This window comes from Mobula hypostoma, chromosome 22, assembly GCF_963921235.1.
Source record: "Mobula hypostoma chromosome 22, sMobHyp1.1, whole genome shotgun sequence".
NCBI lineage: Eukaryota > Metazoa > Chordata > Chondrichthyes > Myliobatiformes > Myliobatidae > Mobula > Mobula hypostoma.
This window is the reverse complement of record NC_086118.1, coordinates 59,340,120-59,362,068: the sequence shown is the minus strand read 5'-3', so window position 1 is coordinate 59,362,068 and position 21,949 is coordinate 59,340,120. Positions and strand designations below refer to the sequence as shown.

Here is a 21,949-nt window from a genome sequence, read left to right as displayed (position 1 = left end):
CCAAAAGTGCTTCCAAAAAGGACCGGCAGTGGTAGAATTCAAACCCATGCCTCTGAAGAGACTTGAACCTTCACACGACACCTTGGACTTCTCAGCCACGCGATTGACAATACTGGTTATTTGATCACTGTGGCCAGTGTTGGTTATTTGATCTCTGTGGCCAATGCTGGTTATTTGATCACTGTGGCCAATGCTGGTTATTTGATTACTATTGCCAGCAATTAACTGGAGATCATGGATCCACAGAACTCCAGCCAAACCTTGGTTGACTTCCTCCTTGTGGGTGGATGTAAAAACTCCCCTCAACTTTGAGCTTTAACCTGTGATCAAGACCAAGAACACACTAATCAAAGATAGCCAGCTTTGTGTCTAGCTGCCACCAGTCAACAGTGGGATTATTCTGTAAATTCCCTCCGGGATACATTGTCGGCCTCTTAATCTATTCTGCTGGGCTCCTTGTGGGTTTCCAAGGCTGTGTGTGGGTAATAGTTGTAGAGATACCCTGTGAAGAGTTTTGAGGATCTAGGCAAGAGCCTTTTCTCTAGTTGGGGATGGAGTGAGGCCAGTGATCTATATTCCATTCCTGATATGTTTTCGTCATACTGTACAGTTTATCTCAATGATTTGGGGTAATTTATTTTTTACTTATTGAGATGAAGCACAGAACAGACCCTTCTGGACCTTTGAGCCATGCTGCCCAGCAGTCCCCTAATTTAACCCTAACCTAACCACGAGACAATTTACAATGACCAATTAGCCTACCAACCGGCACGTCTTTGGTCTGTGGGAGGAAACCAGATCACCCGGAGGGAATCCACGCAGTCATGGGAGAATGTACAAACTCTTTACAGATAGCGACAGGAATTGAACCTGGGTCATCTGTACTGTAAAGCATTGTGCTAGCCACTATACTACCGTGCCACCCTTAGTTGGTACATAGGGTATTGTATCTTCATCTGAACTCCCTCAAGAAGGTTTGGATGAAAAAAGAACAGTAATTACAAAGGACTGAAGCCCCTTCATCTCGTGGTGTGGTCATTGCAACTCTCCTGTCTTTGGGAGGCTGGCAATTCTCCAGGTATTATACCCTGCATACTGTTAATCAGTATGTCAGGCACTGTCCATTAAAGACAAACTGGGGATTCAAATGTGAGTTATTGTATTTCTAATTCACAGTTTAAACAATGAAAAAGAACCTAGAACAGTTCAGCGCTAGTAAGCCCATTCAGTCCGTCATGTTGTGCCAATCTTGTCCTTCACATGTGTATCATCTATATCCCTCCATTTGCTTTATACTCGTGTGTTCATTTAGAAGCCTCTTCAATTCCACAGTAGTGTAGCAGTTACCATAATGTTTTACCATGCCAGCCATTGGAAGATTGGGTCCAATTCCTCTCACTGTCTGTAAGGCGTTTGTATGTTGTCCCTGTGACTGTGTGGGTTTCCTCTGCGTGCTCTGGTTTCTTCCCACATTCCAAAAATGTATGAGTTAGCAAGTCATGGGCATGCTGTCTTGGTACTGGAAGCATGGTGACACTTGCAGGCTTTCCCAGCCTATCCTCTGACTGTGTTGTTTGTTGATGCAAAAAGTCACAGCACACTGTATGTTTCAACAAATCAAGCTAATCTTAAATCTTTCTCTGCCTGCTTCTATAGCTACCCTAGGTAGCCCCTTCCTGGCACCTCCCACTGCTTATATGTAAAAAATAACACTTGTTCCTCATGTCTTTAAACCCCTATTCCCTCCCCAAACATAAAAGCATGATCTCTAGTGTTTGACATCTCTACCTATGGAAATTCTCCAGAGTCATAGAGACCCTGGCCCTCGACAGGCCCTTTGGCCCATCTAGTCCATGCCAAAACCATTTAAACTGCGTACTCCCATTGACCTGCACCAGGACCATAGCACTCAATATCCCTGCGCCTATCCAAACCTCTCTTAAACATAGAAATCGAGCTTGCATGACCTCTTGTGCTAGCAGCTCATTCCACACTCTCATGACCCTCTCAGTGAAGAAATTTCCTCTCATGTTCCCTTCAAACTTATCACCTTTCACCCTCAAGCCATAACCTCTGGTCCCATCCAACCTCAGTGGATAAATCCTGCTTGCATTTATAATTTTGTATACTTCTATCAAATATTCTCTCAATCTTCTATGTTCTAACAATAGGTTACAGTCCTAACCTATCCAATCTTTCTTCATACCTCAGGTCCTCCAGACCCGGCAACATCCTTGTAAATTTTCTCTGCACTCTTTCAAACTTGGTTACATCTTTCCTGTAGCTAGGTGACCAAAACTGCACACGATACTCCAAATTAAGCCGCACCAACGTCTTATACAACTTCAACATAATATTCCATTCTTTTGTACTCATTACATAGATTTATGAAGGCCAATGTGCCAAAACTTTCTTTACGACCCTAACTACCTGCAACGCTACTTTTAATTAATTATGTTCCTGTATTCCCAGATCCCTTTGTCCTACCACACTTCTCAGTGCCTACCATTCACTGTGTAAGACCTGCCCTGGCTGGTCCTACCAAAGTGTAAAAGTGTAATTGCTAATTCAATTAACTACATTATCATCCATATCAGTGATATAGATGTCAAACAACAAAGGACTCAGCACTGATCCCTGTGGCACAGGGCTAGCCATAGACTTCCAGTCAGAGAGGCGACCCACTACTACCACTCTCTAGCCAAATTCTAATCCAATTTACTACCTCATCCTGAATGCCGAGCCTCTGAAACTTCTTGACCAGCCTCCCTTGCGGGACCTTGTCAAATGCCTTACTAAATTCCATGTAGATAACCTCCACTGTCTTGCCTTCATCCACTTTCCTGGTAACTTCCTCAAGAAATGCTATAAGGTTGATTATATGTGACCTACCATGCACAAAGCCATGCTGACTATCCTTAGCCAGTCTATGTCTATCCAAATAATTATATATCCAGGCCCTTAGAATACCTTCCAGTAACTTTCCACAACTGATGTCAGAATCACCCACCTATAATTTCCTGGTTTCTGTTTGGAGCCTTTTTTAAACAGCGGAAAGAGCATTTTCTAAAGGAAAGATGACGCTACCATTGCTATCAAGAGAAGTCAAAGCCAACATAAAAGCCAAAGAGAGGGCATATAATAGAGCAAAGATTCGTGGGAAGTTATAGGATTAGGAAGCTTTTAAAAACCAATGGAAGGCAACTAAAAAAGGTCATTAAGCAGGTAAAGATGGAACATAAAAGATGGAATATAATATCCACTAATATTAAAGAAGATACCGAAAGTTTCTTTAGGTACATAAAGTGTAAAAGAGAAGCAAGAGTGGATGTCGGACTGCTGCAGAGGTAGTAATGGGAGACAATGAAATAGTGGACGGATTGAATAAGTATTTTGCATTGGTCTTCACTATGGAAGATACTAACTTTTGGTTCCATTTGTCAGGTGGCATGAAGTATGTGAAGTTACCATAATTAGAGAGAAGTTTTTTGGGAAACTGAAAGGTCTCAAGGTAAATAAGTCACCTGGACCAGAAGGTGTACATGCCAGGGTTCTGAAATAGGTGGCTAAAGAGATTGTGGAGGCATCAGTAATGATCTTTCAAGAGTCATTAGATCCTGGAATGGTACTGGAAGACTGGAAAATTGCAAATGTCACTCCACTCTTCAAGAAGGGAGAGAGGCAGAATAAAGGAACCATAGACCAGTTAGACTGACTTCAGTGGTTGGAAAGATGTTGGAATTCATTATCAAGGATGAGGTCTCAGGATACTTGGAGGCACAAGATAAAATAGGCCATAGTTCCATGGTTTCCCCAAGGGAAAATCTTCCCTGACTAATCTGTTGGAATTCTTTGAAGAAGTAACAAGCAAAACAAAGGAGAATCAGGTGACGTTGTGTACTTGGATTTTCAGAAGGCCTTTGACAAGGTGCCACTCTTGAGGCTGCTTAACAAGCTATGAGCCCATGGTATTACAGGAAAGATTCTATCATGGATAAAGCAGTGGATGATTGGTACTGGCAGGAGGCAAAGAGTGGGAATAAAGGGAGCCTTTTCTGGTTGGCTGTCGGTGACTTTAGTGTTCCACAAGGATCTGGGTTTTATGTTATATGTCAATGATTTGGATGATGGGATTGATGGTTTTGTTGCAAAGTTTACAGACAAAATGAAGATAGGTGGAGGGGCAGGTAGGTTTGAGGACGTAGAGAAGGTGCAGAAATTAGGAGAATAGGCAAAGAAATGGCAGATGGAATACAGTGGGAAGTGTATGGTTATGCATTTTGGTAGAAAGAATGAAAGGGTTAACTATTTTCTACATGGAGAGAAAATACAAAAAAATGAGATGCAAAGAGACTTGGGAAACCCTGTGCAGGATTTCCTAAAGGGTAATTTGCAGGTTGAATTTGTGGTGAGGAAAGCAAATGCAATGTTAGCATTCATTTCAGGAGAACTAGAATATAAAAGCAAGGATATAACGTTGAAGCTTTATAAAGCGCTGGTAAGCATCACTTGGAGTATTGTGAGCAACTTAGGGCCCCTTATCTTAGAAAGGATGTGGTGAAACTGGGGAGGGTTCAAAGATGTTTTATGAAAATGATTCCAGGATTGAATGGCTTGTCATACGAAAAGTGTCTGATGGCTCTGGGCCTGTATTCACTAGAATTCACAAGAATAAGGGGTGACCTCATTGAAACCTATTGAATGGTGAAAGGCCTTGATAGAGTGGATGTGGAGAGGATGTTTCTTGTGGTGGGAGTGTCTGAGACCGGAGGACACAGCCTCAGAAAGCTAATGTCCTGGGTTTTGAGTTCTAAATTGGGAGAGAGAAAGCTGATGTCTTGTGTTTTGAGTTCTAAATGGAGAGAGGGAAAGCTAATGTCCTATGTAGGATGCTGAATCTTGGTGGTTGTTAGTAACAGAAAATAACAGTGAAACACTTGCCTGTGCCGTAAGGAAGTGGTGAGAATTACAGTCTGAGTGTCGCTGCAGATGAGATGATGTCACCAGAAGTCTACATGGTGGTCTGTCCCCACTCCAACCACCTTCTCACTGTGTGTTCACCTCTGTGTGAATCCAAACCATTTGACACAGAGCCTCGTGAAGAGATACTAAGACAGGAGACAAAAGCTGTAATAGATGTGCTTGAGTATTCCTTAACTTGTTTCTGATATGCTACTGACCAGTCTCTGTGCTCTCTCCCCTCGATTCTTCTCTTACAGGATCACAATGCTACTTTTCACACAAACAGACCGGATCTGACCGCGTGTTTCCACAACACTATCCTGGTTTGGATTCCGTGTATTTTTCTCTGGCTGGCCTTCCCACTATACTTCCTGTATCTCCGACAGAGCAAACGAGGTTATATCAGAGTCACCGTACTCAACAGGGTCAAAACGGTAGGTGTGACTCATTTGCGAAGCTTGCTGCTACTACTGGGTTGCAAGTATCGTGGGGAATAGGAGGCTAGAGGGCAGAACATGGCCTGGGTGGTGAGGATCTTTGATGATGTTGATTTTTACAGTAACATTTCATGTAAATGTGCTCAATGGTTGGGAGGGCTTTACCCATGATGTAGGGGGCCGAATCCACTACCTTTTGTTGGATTTTAGGATTTTCTGCTCAAAGGCATTGGTATTCCCATACCAAGCTGTAATACAGCCAGTCTGTGCACTCTCCACCACACATCTATAGAAGTTTCCCAATGACACTGTTTTCGATGACATGCCGAATCTCTGCAGACTCCTGAGGAAGCAGAGGTGCTGTTGTGCTTTCTTTACAATAATATTTACATAATGGGTTCAGGACAGGCCCTCTGAGATAGTGACACCCAGGAATTTAAAGTTACTGACCCTCTCCGCCTCTGAATTTCCGATGAATACTGGCTTGAGGACCTCTGGTTTCCCTGTACTGAAGTCTACAATCAGTTCTTTGGTCTTATAGACATTTGAGTGAGGGGTTGTTGTTACTACACCACTCAGCGGAGTTTTCAATCTCCCTCCTGTTTGCTAATTCATCACCTTCTTTGATACAGCCCACCACAGTGGTGTCATCAGCAAACTTGTATATGGTGTTGGAGCTGTACTTAGCCACACGGTCATAGATGTAAAGCGAGTAGAGCAGGGGTCTAAGTATACATCCCTGTGGTGCTCCTGTGCTGATGGAGATTGTGGATGAGATGTCTTTGGCAATCCGAACTGGCTGTGGTCTACAAGTGAGGAAATCCAGGATCTAATTGCACAAGGGGTTATTGAGGCCCAGGTCTTGGAGTTTACTGATTAGTTTTGAGGGGATGATGGTGTTAAACGCTGAGCTGTCATTGATAAAGAGCAGAGATACTCCAGAAGGTATTGGCAGTGGACAATAACATTGCAGATAAAATATAACGTGGGGAATGTAGAAAAGTGAAAAGATCATAAGAAATAGGACAGAATTAGGCCATTCGGCTCCTGTGCCATTTCGTCATGGCTGATGTATTTTCCCCTCAATAGTATTCTCCTGCTTTCTCCCCATAACCTTTGATGCCCTGCCTAATCAAGAACTCTCTGCTTTAAATATGCCCAGTGACTTGGCCTACACAGCTATCTGTGGCAATAAATTCTACAGTTCACCTATCACTGACTAAAAATAAAATCCTCCTCATCTCTGTTCTAAAGGCATGTTCTCCAATTCTAAGGCTGTGCTGTCTGGTCTTAGACCCTCTGACTATAGGAAACATCCTCAAAGTTCAAAATATATTTATTATCAAAGTATGTATACTATATACTACCTTGAGATTCATCACCTTACAGGCAGCCACAAAACAAAGATACCCAAAAGAACCCCGTTAAAAAGACTGTCAAACACCCAATGTGCAAAAAAAAAATGTGCAAGCAATGAAAAGAAAGCAAATAACGTCCAGAACTGAAGTTCATCAAAATGAGTTCACAGCCACAAAACCAGTCATCACTGAAGCTGGTCCAGGAGCCCATTAGTTGCTGTCCACATCCTCTCCACATTTCCTAATATTGACTGGGAAATGGATGCATTGATGAATCTAGAAGATACTGACAGATTAAGTGAGTGGACAAGGACATTGCGGGTGGAATATAATATGGAGAATGGTTTTTAAAAAAAGTGTAAAAGCAGGGTATGGTTGAAATAGTGAGAGATTTAATTCTCACTGAAGGGTCAGTGGTAGAAAGGGTGAGCATTTTCAAGTTCCTGGGTATCAACATCTCAGAGGATCTATCCTGGACCCACTATATTGATGCAGTCATGATGAATGCATGTCAGCAGCTATACTGGGGAAGCAAGAGGATGGTTGCTGTTTCTGGTCAAGACCAGGAATCAGAAGGGAGAGGGAGGAGTGAGGCAGAGGCTGGCAGGTGATAGGTGGAGCCATACGTGGGAGGTGGGAGGAAACGTAAACCATGAAAGAAGAATCAAAGCAGCACAGTAGCGTTACAGTTAGCATAACACTACTACACCACCAGTGACTCGGGTTCAGTGCCGCTGCTGTCTGTAAGAAGTTTGTTCTTTCTCCCCGTGACCACATGGGTTTCTTCCGGTGCTTTGGTTTCCTCTCACTTTCCAAAAATGAACGGGTTAGTAAGTTGTGGGCATGCTATGCTGACAACGGGTGGTGACACTTGCAACCTGCCCCCAGTACATCCTCGCACCGTGTTGATTGTTGACACAAAACAATATATTTCACTGTACATATGACAAATAAAGCTAATCTTTATACCTCTGTATGATCACCCCTCACTCTCCTCTGCTCCAGTGAAAACTGTCCCAAACTGCTCAACCTCTCTCCATAAGACAGTCCCTCAGCTCCCAGTAATAGCCTCTAAATGCACTGAGGCTTACAGCTCATCTTTTGTGAAACTTCATTCTGGCACAAAGCCAATCTGGACAATGTTTACTCAAAGCCAGTAAATGAGTGACTGATCAATTAGTTTCCTGGGCAGCTCAGGTATCAGAGAAAGCAACAGGGATGGGTCAGAGCTGCCCCCCTTCCATTGGCTGTTCCTCTTGCCCAGCTTGGAAATTTGGGCAGAGAAATGGGTGACGGAGTTTAATCCTGGAAAGTCAGCAGTGAATTACTTTAGGAGATCAGATGTAAAGAGTAAGTGTCAGAGAGGGACAGGGAGAAAAAGGAGAGAGAGAAAAAGAAAGTGTGTATATAAATAAAGTCCCTCTCACTATACCCCTTGCCCATCCTCTGGGCTTCCCCCCCACCTTTTCTTTCTCCCTAGGCCTCCTGTCCCATGATCCTCTCATATCCCTTTTGCTAATCAACTATCCAGCTCTTGGCTCCATCCCTCCCCCTCCTGTCTTCTCCTATCATTTCGGATCTCCCCCTCCCCCTCCCACTTTCAAATCTCTTACTAGCTCTTCTTTCAATTAGTCCTGACGAAGGGTCTCGGCCCGAAACATCGACTGTACCTCTTCTGAGAGATGCTGCCTGGCCTGCTGCGTTCACCAGCAACTTTTATGTCTGTTGCTTGGGAGAATTATGTGCAGTTCTGGTCACACCTGTAGAAAAGAAGTGGAGGATTTGAAGTGGGTACAGAAGTGGTTTACAAGGATATTTGCCTGCTTTGGGATGTGTTAGCTATAGTGAGAGGTTGGACATACTCAAGACAAACTTTTCACTGCAGCTTTGGAGGCTAAGGAAAGGCCTGATAGAAATGTATAAAAATTGAAGGGCAAAGACAGAATTGGTAGAGGTTTTATCCCTGGGTGGAAGTGACCAGTAGTAGAGGTTTAAGGCAAGAGGGAGAAAGCTTAAGGGAGAGTCACAAGAATTTTCTTTGCAGAGTGCTGGGTGCCTGGATGGTGCTGCAGAGGCAGGTGGTAGAGGCATACATGACAAATGTTTAAGCAAGCAGGTTTGCTTGTATAGCACTTTTCAAGCACAAGGCGGTTCAAAGTGCTTTACATAGAACAAGATATAAAAAAATCAAATTTCAGTCAATATTATAGAATAAAATCACACAAAAAAGGAGTTACATTACAGGGGATTCTAATTAAAAGCTACAGCAAAAATAAAAGTTTTAAGCCTCAATTTAAAAGAGCTTAAAGTTGGGGCAGATTTCAGATCCTCTAGAAGGTTATTCTAGATACGTGGAGAATAGTAACTAAAAGCTGCTTCACCATGTTTAGTTTTGACCCTGGAGATGGTAAGTAGATCTACCCCTGACGACCTGAGAGCTGGGGAAGGTTCATATTGCAGCAAGAGATTGGAGAGGTATTTTGGCCTGACACCATTCAGTGCTTTATAAACCAGCAGTAGTATTTTAAAGTCCTCTGATGGATTGGTAGCTGGTGTAGTGATCTGAGAACTGGGGTGATACGTTCTACATTTTTGGTCTTAGTGAGGACTCTAGCAGCATTCTGAATGAGCTGCAGCAGTCAGAGAGATATTTACAGACTCCTGTGAAAACGCCATTACAGTAGTCAGGTGTACTAAAAATCACTGCACGGATGAGTTTTCCTCGATTTTGTTGAGACATAAGCCCTTTAACTCTCACTATATTTTTAAGATGATAGTGGCCTGACTTTGTAATTGTCTTAATGTGGCAGTTAAAATTTAAGTCGGGAGTCCATCACAACACCAAGGTTTCCGGCTTGGTTTGTGGGCTATAATGACAGAGATTCTAAGTGAGCTCTGACTTTTAATCATTCTTTTTTGGCACCAAAAACAATTATTTCAGTTTTCTCTTTGTCTAACTGGAGGAAATTTTGGCTCATAGTAATAGTAATACTTTATTGGTCCCGGGGGAAATTGGTTTTCGTTACAGTTGTACCATAAATAATATATAGTAATAGAACCATAAATAGTTAAATAGTAATATGTAAATTATGCCAGTAAATTATGAAATAAGTCCAGGACCAGCCTATCGGCTCAGGGTGTCTGACCCTCCCAGGGAGGAGTTGTAAAGTTTGATGGCCACAGGCAGGAATGACTTCCTATGACGCTCTGTGCTGCATCTCGGAGGAATGAGTCTCTGGCTGAATGTACTCCTGTGCCCACCCAGTACATTATGTAGTGGATGGGAGACATTGTCCAAGATGGCATGCAACTTGGACAGCATCCTCTTTTCAGACACCACCATGAGAGAGTCCAGTTCCATCCCCACAACATCACTGGCCTTACGAATGAGTTTGTTGATTCTGTTGGTGTCTGCTACCCTCAGCCTGCTGCCCCAGCACACAACAGCAAACATGATAGCACTGGCCACCACAGACTCGTAGAATATCCTCAGCATCGTCCGGCAGATGTTAAAGGACCTCAGTCTCCTCAGGAAGTAGAGATGGCTCTGACCCTTCTTGTAGACAGCCTCAGAGTTCTTTGACCAAACCAGTTTATTGTCAATTGGTATCCCCAGGTATTTGTAATCCTCCACCATGTCCACACTGACCCCCTGGATGGAAACAGGGGTCACCAGTACCTTAGCTCTCCTCAGGTCTACCACCAGCTCCTTAGTCTTTTTCACGTTAAGCTGCAGATAATTCTGCTCACACCATGTGACAAAGTTTCCTACCGTAGCCCTGTACTCAACCTCATCTCATCCTCATCCAATCAGTGACTTGTTCAATACAGTTTTTTGGTGATTGTATGGGACCATAGTTACTTGATGACACTGTTAATATAAATCTGAGTGTCATCGGTATGATTAATTAAAGATATTTTGTTGCTTTCCATTCTTTAAGGAGCATTTAGATGGACACGGGAGCAGGCAGAGGATGGAAGTATTGCAGAGCCTGTGCAGGCTAGTGTGATTAGTTAAGATTGGCATCATGATCAGTACAGACATAATGGGCTATAGTGCCTGTCACAGCTCAGTATTGTTCTATCTAAAGCACCCACAGCTTCTGAATGGGTGTGGAGCTGCACTTGGCACTAACTTGGAAGAGTTATTGTTGTGGGTGCAGGTGCAAGACGGAGGCACAAGGTAAGAAGTGGTTAAGGTGAGCTGATGCCTGTGTTTGTAACTTCAGTTTCTCCCAGAGAATGTTCTGCTATTGGCCTGTTCAGTGTACCAAGACCAAGTTATTCTGATAAGAGCAACACACATCAAAGTTGCTGGTGAATGCAGCAGGCCAGGCAGCATCTCTAGGAAGAGGTATAGTCGACGTTTTGAGCCGAGACGTTTTGTCAGGTCTCTGTAATTTCCTAGTGTTTGCGAATTCTGATAAAAGCACCAGTTTTGTTTACATTCTCAAGGGCTCAATTCTCTTTTTCAGGAGGCAAGTCAATCATTAATGAACTTAAGTGAATGAAACAAATATGCCACAATTGATGTATGTTTACAGGGAACTATTTCTTCAACTGTTAATGATACTCCACCTGATTAACGATCCACAAACTGTCACGCTAACCACTACACTACTGTGACTATATCAGTGAAGTAGCTGAATAATGTCACGCTAACCACTACAGTACTGTGACTGTATCAGTGTATTGAGCCGTATTTATCTCTCACTGTATGTCCATTTTGTTCCTGGTTCCTTCTCCTGCAGGTTCTGGGGCTTCTGTTGTGGATTGTCTGTTGGTTGGATCTCTTCAATGCTATCCACGAGATGGTGAACCAAAAAGCATGGGTCCTAGCATATTTCATCAGTCCTCTGCTGCTGGGAGTCACCATGGTGAGCAAATTGCTATCACAGATTGTTCACAGCAGGAGAGGCAACCATTCAGTCTGTCAGGGTCATATTGGTTCTTTGCAAGGGGCCACCCAGTTAGCCCTGCTCCCAGTCCTCTCCCCCCAGAGCCCTTCGATTTCTTTCCTTTCACGTACTCAGCCTGCTCCTTACTAAACATTGACAGCTCATGCCATGTGTCCCTAACCCTGACCACTTCCTTTGTGTAAAACAAATTGTTCACCAGACTGTACCTCTTCCTAGGGATGTTGCCTGGCCTGCTGCGTTCACCAGCAGCTTTGATGTGTGTTGCTTGAATTTCCAGCATCTGCAGAATTCCTCGTGTTTTGTTTTCCAGGTGTCACTTTTGCCAGTTACTTTCAGTTCTTAATCCCTCCATGGTGAGAATTTTCTCTCCATCTGCTCTGTCTATCCTCATCAAGGTTTCAAACGCCATCAGACATAGGAGCAGAATTAGGCCATTGATTCTACTCCGCAATTCCATTATGGCTGGTTTAATATTCCTCTCACCCAACCTCCTGCCTTCTCCCATAGCATTCGCCAGCCTTACTAACCAAGAAACTATCAACCTCTGCTTTAAATATACACAGTGACTTAGCTTCCATGCTGTCTGTAGCGATGAGTTCCACAGATTCACTGCCCTCTGACTAAAGAAATTCCACCTCATCTCTGTTCTAAATGGACGCCCCTCTATTCTGAGGCTGTGCCATCCGGTCCTAGACTCCCCCACTATAGAAACTCTGGGATTCCCTTGTAGCCTCCTCTGTTCTAAAAAAAACCTCAGCACTCTCTCAAAATATATTACTCAAAGTGCACTACTCAGACCTATGATGCTGTAAATGTGGCCAAACTGGTGTTTCTGTAAAGGTTTACCCTGAATTCTTCACTCTTGTAATCTTAGCTTCTGTTTACAAAGCCCATATTCTCCCCTGGCACTGCCAACGCCATGAACTTTGTGCACCAACACTTGAATCTCTCTGTTCTTTAGACCAACCTCTAGTGTCGCCTCTTCTCATTCTTTGGCCAAATATAACATTTTTGTATTTCGCATCTTCTCATCATTGCCATATAGTCATTTTAACGTCTGTCTGTATCTCCCTGAAATATATTACTGTCATTGATTGATGGTTCTGGGCCTTTACTCCCTCAGTAGAGTGCATGTGAAGAGGATGTTTCTTATGGTAAGAGGGTCTAGGACCAGAGAGCACAGCCTCAGAATAAAGAGACATCCATTTAGGATAGAGATGAGGAGGATGAGAGTGGTGAATCAGTGGAATTCATTGCCATAGGTGGCTGTGGAGGCCAAGTCATTGGGTGTATTTAAGGCAGAGACTGATAGATTCTTGATTAGTCAGGGCATGAAGGGATACGGGGAGAAGGCAGGAGACTGGGGCTGAGAGGAAAATGGATCAGCCATGATGAAATGGCAGAGCAGACTCGATGGGCCAAATGGCCTAATCCTGCTCCTATATCTTATGGTCTTACGGTCATCAGTCCTGAAGACATAATGATTACTTGACCTTTAGATGTCCACATTTACCACATTAATTCATTTTCCCTCGTCCATTCATAGTTACTTTTTCAAAATACTCCGTCAAGTTGGTTAGATGTACTTTGTCTTTAACAAATCCACACTGACTTTCACTGTCAATCCTCAATTGTGCAGATGACTGCTAATTCCAATCTATGTGGATGTTATCTCCTGTTCTATCCACCTGAGGATATTCATTCCTTTCCTAACCCATTGAAAACCTGAGCTGAATAATGAGACTATAATTCTGCAACAGGATTTAGATTGAGTGAGAGAGCAAAAGCCTACCAAATGGGAGTATAATGTGGAGAAATGTGGGCCCATGCACTTCAGTAAGAAAAATCAAAAGGCAGATTATTATCTAAATGGAGAGAGGCTGCAAATGAGTGAAGTATAGAGCGTATGAATAGATGTTATAGAATGAGTGAGGTATAGCATAAGATCTATTAGCATAAGATTTATGAGCATAATTGGGCCATTTGGCCCATCAAGTCTGGACCACCATTCCATCATGGCTGATTTATTATCCCTCTCAACCCCATTCTGCTGCCTTCTCCCTGTAACCTTTGAAGCCCTGATTAAGCAAGTACCTATCACACTCTGCCTTAAGTATATCTAATGAATTGGCCTGCACAGCTGTCTGTAGCAATGAATTTGACAGATTCACCACCCTCTGGCTAAAGAAATTTTTCCCTATCTCTGTTCGAAATGGATGTCCCTCAGTTCTGAGACTGTGCCCTCTGGTTTTAGACTCCCCTACTATGATCATGGGGAGATACCTGATGATTTAAGTAAATCAGTGTTCACCACACTTCCAAAGAAAGAGGGAGCAACAGAATGTGAGTTACATCGTACAACAAGCTTGATGAGCCATGTAGCAAACATTATTCTCAGAGTAATCATGATGAGAGCAAGACACTGTATAAAATCAGAAATCAGTAGAGAACAATGCGGCTTTGTGGAAAACACTGGAACCAGAAATGCAATTTTCATGCTATGGATGATCTGTGAACGAGCCATCCGGGTACAAAAAGACATCTACCTATGTTTCATCGACTATACAAAAGCTTTTGACCCTGTCAGACACCAAGATCTTCTGGAAATGCTTCAAGATCTTGACATAGATGGGAAAGATACGTTTCTTAAGAAACTTACACTGGGACCAGACAGCATCCATCAGAATAGAAGGAGAAGTGAGTGAGTATGTGAATATCATGAGAGGAGTCAGGCAAGATTGTGTCTTTTCGCCAGACTTATTCTACCTGTATAGTGAAAATATCTTGAGAAGTATCAAAGACATCAAAGGATTCACAATTGGAGGCCATAATATAAATAACATCAGATATGCTGATGACATCGTACTAATAGCTGATTCAGAAACAAAACTTCAAGAACTACTCACTGTAGAGGCAGCAGAAAGTAATCGCAGAGGCCTCTCAATCAACACCAAGAAGACAGAAAGCATGGTCATCTCCAGAAAGACAAACATCCCACAATGAAGAAGATCGGAAATACAAACATCAAACAAGTCAACAAATTCAGATATCTTGGCAGCCTAATAACAAGTGATGGCAGGTGTGACACAGATATCAAATACAGAATAGCAATGACGAAAGAAGCTTTCCAAAAAATGAAGACCATATTAACAGACAGAAAGATGAGCATGTACAATAAAAACAGAATACTGCAATGCTACATTTATTGTATCCTGACTTATGGGAGTGAATGCTGGACCATTTCCCCAGCAATGGAAAAGAGACTAGATGCAGCTGAATTATGGTTCTACAGGAGAATGTTAAAAATATCATGGACCACACACACATCAAATGAAGAAGTTCTCAGAAGAGCCCAAGCAATTAGATCACTCATACCAACAATAAGAGAAAGACAACTCAGATTCCAAGGACACATCATGAGGAAAAATGAACTAGAAAAACTCGTACCCTCTGGAAAGATCGAGGGGAGCAAACCTAGAGGAAGACCTCGGTTTATGTACATCAAAAGCCTAGCCAGGTGGCTACACATTGAGGAAATGGAAGTCATCCAAAAAATGAGGGATAGATCTATATGGAAAACCATGGTCATCAACGTCCACATCGGATATGGTACCTAGACAGACAGACTATAGGAAACATCCTCTCCACAGCCACTCTATCCAGGCCTTTCAATAGGTTTCAATGAGATTCCCTTCTCATTCTTCTAAACTCTAGCAAGTACAGGCCCAGAGACATCAAAAGCTTCTCAAACATAAACCCTTTAATTTCTGCGATAATTCTCTTGAATCTGCTCTGGATCCTTTCCAATGCCAGCACATCCTTTCTTAGATAAGGGGCCCAAGACTGCTCACAATACTCCAGGTGTGGTCTGATCAATGCCTTATAAAGCCTCAGCATTATATCCTTGCCTTTATATTCTAGTCCTTTTGAAATGAATGTTAACAATGCATTTGCTTTCCTTACAGCTGACTCAAACTGCAAGTTAGACTTTAGGAAATCTTGTGCAAGGACTCCCAAGTCGCTTTGCAGCTCTGATTTTTGAATTTGATTGAAGTGCAAGGTGCATGAATAGATAGGTACTGCAGACAATTGAATTACAGAGTGTACGAATAGATGTTGTAGTGCATGAATCATAATCAGCAGGCATGCCCAACGTGTAGTTATACAGAGTGCTGGTGAGGCCTTAGCTGGAAAACTCTGCATAGTTCTTAGTCCCCTGATCTTAAAACAAAATTCAGTAGTGTTTTGGCAGTCCAAAGGCAATTCACCAGGTTAATTGCTGGGATGATAAGGTTATCCTGTCTAGGGAGACTAAATAGTTTGGACCTGTATGCCTTGGAGTTTAGAAGAATGAGGGGTGACTCTATTCAAATGTAAAAGACCCTAAGAGGGGCTTGAGAGGGCAAAAATGTTGAATGGGAATAAACAATTGACGTTTCAGTCCGATACCTATCAACAGGGTCTGATGAAGGTTCTTGGCCCAAAACATTGACTGTTTATTCCTCTCCATACAGCCTGAGGGTAAATGTTAAGATGTTTTATAGTGAGAAAGTCATATACAAGGGGACATATCTACAAGCTAAGGGGCTGGTCACTTAAAATGTATAAATTTCTTCTGGCAGAGGGTGGTGAATCTCTGGAATTCTTGCCCAGTAGTTGGAAGAAACTAAGATCACTTATGATGTACTTGACCTGAAAAAGAACACACAAGAAAGCAGGACCAGGCCCTTCCAATCTGCCTTGCATTTAGTATGATCAAGGCTGCTCCTTGCTCCTCTTTTGTGCCATTTCTACACACCCCTGCATTCCTCATTCAATCTGGGAGGGATTCAGGTATTCCTAATGGGCCTTGAAGTGACCCAGAATGAGGTCGTCCTGCAGACTACAGCGATGTCAGTGCTGCCGGTGGGCTGAAGTAGTGACATCCATTTTAATGCACCTCTTTGTTGTCACTTCAGTTACTTGCAACATTTCTGATCCAGTACAAGAGGCTGCGAGGAATCCAGTCCTCTGGAGTTCTCTTCCTCTTCTGGCTCATCACACTGGTTGCTGCCATATTGACGTTCCGCTCAAAGGTCCTGACAGCGTGGCATGAGGTGAGTGCGAGGTTGCGAGGTGGGTGCAGGTACTCGTCGCTCGGGATGCAGGACTGTGAACATCAGATGGGGTAACCATAACTTGTGGAGCAGTGAGGTGTTGAGGGCACAAGGGGCAAATGATGCTGACAACTCGCCCTCTCTGACAAATGGCATCCATCATTAAGCACCCTCACTACCCAGAACACGCTCTCTTCCCGATACTGTCATCAGAGAGGAGGTACAGGAGCTTAAAGACCCAGACACAGTATTTTTCAGGAACAGTTTTGTCACTTCCACGTCAGATTTCTGAACGGTCCGTGAACACTACCTCATTATTTTGCTTTCTTTTTGCACTATTTATTTAATTTCAGAAAGGTAGCATCCATCATAAGGACCCCCACCACACACGGGACGTGCCCTCAAAGAGGAGGTACGGGAGCCTAACGACACACACTCAATGTTTTAGGAACATTTTCCTCCCACAATGAGCACATGAACATTACCTAACTATTTTGTTTGCTGGCTTTCTGCACTGCTTATTTCGATTCCAGGTCGTTTAATGTCATTTCCTGTACGCAAGTGTGAGGAGAATGAAGTAATTGTTATTCTGGATCCAGAGCAGCACAAAAAAAAACACACAAAAGATAAAGGACACAATAATACTAAAAAAAACGATAGCTTGTACGCATACATTGATGGTATATCCATAAAGTAATGTTAAACTGTATACAATGTGACTGACAGGAAATGCTAAAGTAGTGGTGATTGGAGGTGTGGTGGTGTGGTTTAGTGGGTGGAGGTGTAGCTCAGCCTTTCTGCATGGGGTAAGTAACTGTTTTTGAGGCTAGTTGTCCTGGTGTGGGTGATATGTAGCCTCCCCCCTAACGGGAGTAGACAAATATGTATAGATTTCTTATAATAATTTATAGCATATTTTAAGTCTTATTCTGACTGCTGCCACAAAACAAATTTCACAACATATGTCAGTGATAATAAACCTGATTCTGATTCTGATAACAGTACAATGACTATTCAGAAGTTTTGTTCAGTTCTCCTGGAGGTGTCTTTATACCCTTGCTGCTGGTGACTTGTTTATACTGTTACAATTAGTGACTTCCCCACGGTGTACCTCGTAATCTCAGAGTCCAGTAACGTGCCGCTGCCTTGCCTGAACAAGCAGAGGGAAGCCATGTTGTCAGAACCCAGTCAAGGCCAATTAAACTCAGCCTGGGGGGAAGCAGTTGGCTTTCTGCTGGGTCGTGGGGATTCCCTGGCTTGGTTGTGGGATGTGCCCCTGAACGGGGCAGTGTACCAGTGTACTGACAGGTGTCTGGAATTCCCCATGAGGGTGGGTTAGAATATGTGGAATAATAGAGATGGCTTTCAGAGTGGGAGGGAGAGTATTGATAAAAAATATGTTGCCAATAAAACACGCTTGCCAACAAATAATTTACAGGATGCCAGGGCCTGGAACTCTAAATGATCTGACCAACTGCTCTGTGCTTCTCTTCAGAAAAATGTGTCCGATGTCTTCCGATTCACCACGTTCTGCATGTACTTTGCCCTCGTTCTGATTCAGTTCTGTCTCTGCTGCCTCAGTGAGCCTCCTCCATACTTTTCCAGCATACCATCAGATGTGGTGAGTTGTACTCGGCTGACAGTGCATTTCACTCGCTTTCCTACTTCCAAAACCCGGGGACTTTGTGAGACCAGCAATCCGGTCAGGGGTTTTCAGCATGGCTTTGTAGGTTGCCATGAATCAAAACATCCTGAGTTCAAGTCCCACTGCAGACTCCCATGGAAGGATCGAAGCTGCCTATCCAACTGTAGTTCTCTTATGCAGTCTGCAAGGAGCTGCAGCGGGATGCACTTCTCGTGGGTATAGTCAACAGGGACACTGGAGGTCTCACTGACCCCACATCCTGCAAGAAGAGCTCACTTCTGCCCTGGGTTCCATTCTGACTGCTCTACCTGTGCAATAATAAAAAAAAAGAGAGAAACCCACCAGAAAAGGACTAAGGAGAGCTAGAAGAGCCTGAGAAGGCCTTGGTGGGTAGGAGTAAGGAATTCTCCAAGCAGTTCTACGCATACATGACTAGAATGAGGCAAGGAACGATGAGGGATTGTGAGGGTAGGAATGATCAGGGATAATGAGGGCAGGAACGATCAGGGATAGTGAGGGCAGGAACGATCAGGGATAGTGAGGGCAGGCACGATCGGCGATAGTGAGGGCAGGCACGATCGGCGATAGTGAGGGCAGGCACGATCGGCGATAGTGAGGGCAGGCACGATCGGCGATAGTGAGGGCAGGCACGATCGGCGATAGTGAGGGCAGGAACGATCGGGGATAGTGAGGGCAGGAACGATCGGCGATAGTGAGGGCAGGAACGATCGGCGATAGTGAGGGCAGGCACGATCGGCGATAGTGAGTGCAGGAACGATCGGGGATAGTGAGTGCAGGAACGATCGGGGATATTGAGGGCAGGAACGATCGGGGATGGTGAGGGCAGGAACGATCGGGGATGGTGAGGGCAGGAACGATCGGCGATGGTGAGGGCAGGAACGATCGGCGATGGTGAGGGCAGGAACGATCGGCGATGGTGAGGGCAGGAACGATCGGGGATGGTGAGGGCAGGAACGATCGGGGATAGTGAGTGCAGGAACGATCGGGGATATTGAGGGCAGGAACGATCGGGGATGGTGAGGGCAGGAACGATCGGGGATGGTGAGGGCAGGAACGATCGGGGATGGTGAGGGCAGGAACGATCGGCGATGGTGAGGGCAGGAACGATCGGCGATGGTGAGGGCAGGAACGATCGGCGATGGTGAGGGCAGGAACGATCGGCGATGGTGAGGGCAGGAACGATCGGGGATAGTGAGGGCAGGAACGATCGGCGATGGTGAGGGCAGGAACGATCGGCGATGGTGAGGGCAGGAACGATCGGGGATGGTGAGGGCAGGAACGATCGGGGATGGTGAGGGCAGGAACGATCGGCGATGGTGAGGGCAGGAACGATCGGCGATGGTGAGGGCAGGAACGATCGGGGATAGTGAGGGCAGGAACGATCGGCGATAGGGCGGGAACGATCGGGATAGTGAGGGCAGGAACGATCGGGGATAGTGAGGGCAGGAACGATCGGGGATAGTGAGGGCAGGAACGATCGGGGATAGTGAGTGCAGGAACGATCGGGGATATTGAGGGCAGGAACGATCAGGGATGGTGAGGGCAGGAACGATCGGCGATAGGGCGGGAACGATCGGGGATAGTGAGGGCAGGAACGATCGGGGATAGTGAGGGCAGGAACGATCGGGGATAGTGAGGGCAGGAACGATCGGGGATAGTGAGGGAAGGAACATCGGCGATAGTGAGGGCAGGAACGATCGGGGATAGTGAGGGCAGGAACGATCGGGGATGGTGAGGGCAGGAACGATCGGGGATGGTGAGGGCAGGAACGATCGGCGATGGTGAGGGCAGGAACGATCGGCGATGGTGAGGGCAGGAACGATCGGCGATGGTGAGGGCAGGAACGATCGGCGATGGTGAGGGCAGGAACGATCGGGGATGGTGAGGGCAGGAACGATCGGCGATGGTGAGGGCAGGAACGATCGGCGATGGTGAGGGCAGGAACGATCGGGGATAGTGAGGGCAGGAACGATCGGCGATAGGGCGGGAACGATCGGGATAGTGAGGGCAGGAACGATCGGGGATAGTGAGGGCAGGAACGATCGGGGATAGTGAGGGCGGGAACGATCGGGGATAGTGAGTGCAGGAACGATCGGGGATATTGAGGGCAGGAACGATCGGGGATGGTGAGGGCAGGAACGATCGGCGATAGGGCGGGAACGATCGGGGATAGTGAGGGCAGGAACGATCGGGGATAGTGAGGGCAGGAACGATCGGGGATAGTGAGGGCAGGAACGATCGGGGATAGTGAGGGAAGGAACATCGGCGATAGTGAGGGCAGGAACGATCGGGGATAGTGAGGGCAGGAACGATCGGGGATGGTGAGGGCAGGAACGATCGGGGATGGTGAGGGCAGGAACGATCGGCGATGGTGAGGGCAGGAACGATCGGTGATGGTGAGGGCAGGAACGATCGGCGATAGGGCGGGAACGATCGGGGATAGTGAGGGCAGGAACGATCGGGGATAGTGAGGGCAGGAACGATCGGGGATAGTGAGGGCAGGAACGATCGGGGATAGTGAGTGCAGGAACGATCGGGGATATTGAGGGCAGGAACGATCGGGGATGGTGAGGGCAGGAACGATCGGGGATGGTGAGGGCAGGAACGATCGGGGATGGTGAGGGCAGGAACGATCGGGGATGGTGAGGGCCGGACCGATCGGGGATGGTGAGGGCAGGAACGATCGGGGATGGTGAGGGCAGGAACGATCGGGGATGGTGAGGGCAGGAACGATCGGGGATGGTGAGGGCAGGAACGATCGGGGATGGTGAGGGCAGGAACGATCGGGGATAGTGAGGGAAGGAACGATCGGCGATAGTGAGGGCAGGAACGATCGGGGATAGTGAGGGCAGGAACGATCGGGGATGGTGAGGGCAGGAACGATCGGGGATAGTGAGGGCAGGAACGATCAGCGATAGGGCAGGAACGATCGGCGATAGTGAGGGCAGGAACGATCGGGGATAGTGAGGGCAGGAACGATCGGGGATAGTGAGGGCAGGAACGATCGGCGATAGTGAGGGCAGGAACGATCGGGGATAGTGAGGGCAGGAACGATCGGGGATAGTGAGGGCAGGAACGATCAGCGATAGGGCGGGAACGATCAGGGATAGTGAGGGCAGGAACGATCGGGGATAGTGAGGGCAGGAACGATCAGCGATAGGGCAGGAACGATCGGCGATAGTGAGGGCAGGAACGATCGGCGATAGTGAGGGCAGGAACGATCGGCGATAGTGAGGGCAGGAACGATCGGGGATAGTGAGGGCAGGAACGATCGGGGATAGTGAGGGCAGGAACGATCGGGGATAGTGAGGGCAGGAACGATCGGGGATAGTGAGGGCAGGAACGATCAGCGATAGGGCAGGAACGATCAGGGATAGTGAGGGCAGGAACGATCGGGGATAGTGAGGGCAGGAACGATCGGCGATAGTGAGGGCAGGCACGATCGGCGATAGTGAGGGCAGGCACGATCGGCGATAGTGAGGGCAGGAACGATCGGCGATAGTGAGGGCAG

At 45.7% G+C, this 21,949-nt stretch overlaps 1 protein-coding gene across 4 annotated transcripts in view; it reads left to right on the top strand.

Moving 5' to 3' along the window:
* Window positions 1-21,949, top strand: part of abcc3 (ATP-binding cassette, sub-family C (CFTR/MRP), member 3) — a 202,939-nt gene that overhangs the window by 70,739 nt on the left and 110,251 nt on the right. For all 4 annotated transcript variants that reach the window (XR_010015794.1, XM_063030694.1, XM_063030695.1 and 1 more), the window contains exons 2-5: window positions 5,220-5,396; window positions 11,509-11,634; window positions 16,635-16,772; window positions 18,268-18,393. Coding sequence is in view for 3 of the 4 variants with exons in the window: in XM_063030694.1 (XP_062886764.1) it covers window positions 5,220-5,396; window positions 11,509-11,634; window positions 16,635-16,772; window positions 18,268-18,393 (567 nt within the window). In the remaining variant the exon portion in view is untranslated. The remainder of the gene's footprint in view (window positions 1-5,219; window positions 5,397-11,508; window positions 11,635-16,634; window positions 16,773-18,267; window positions 18,394-21,949) is intronic.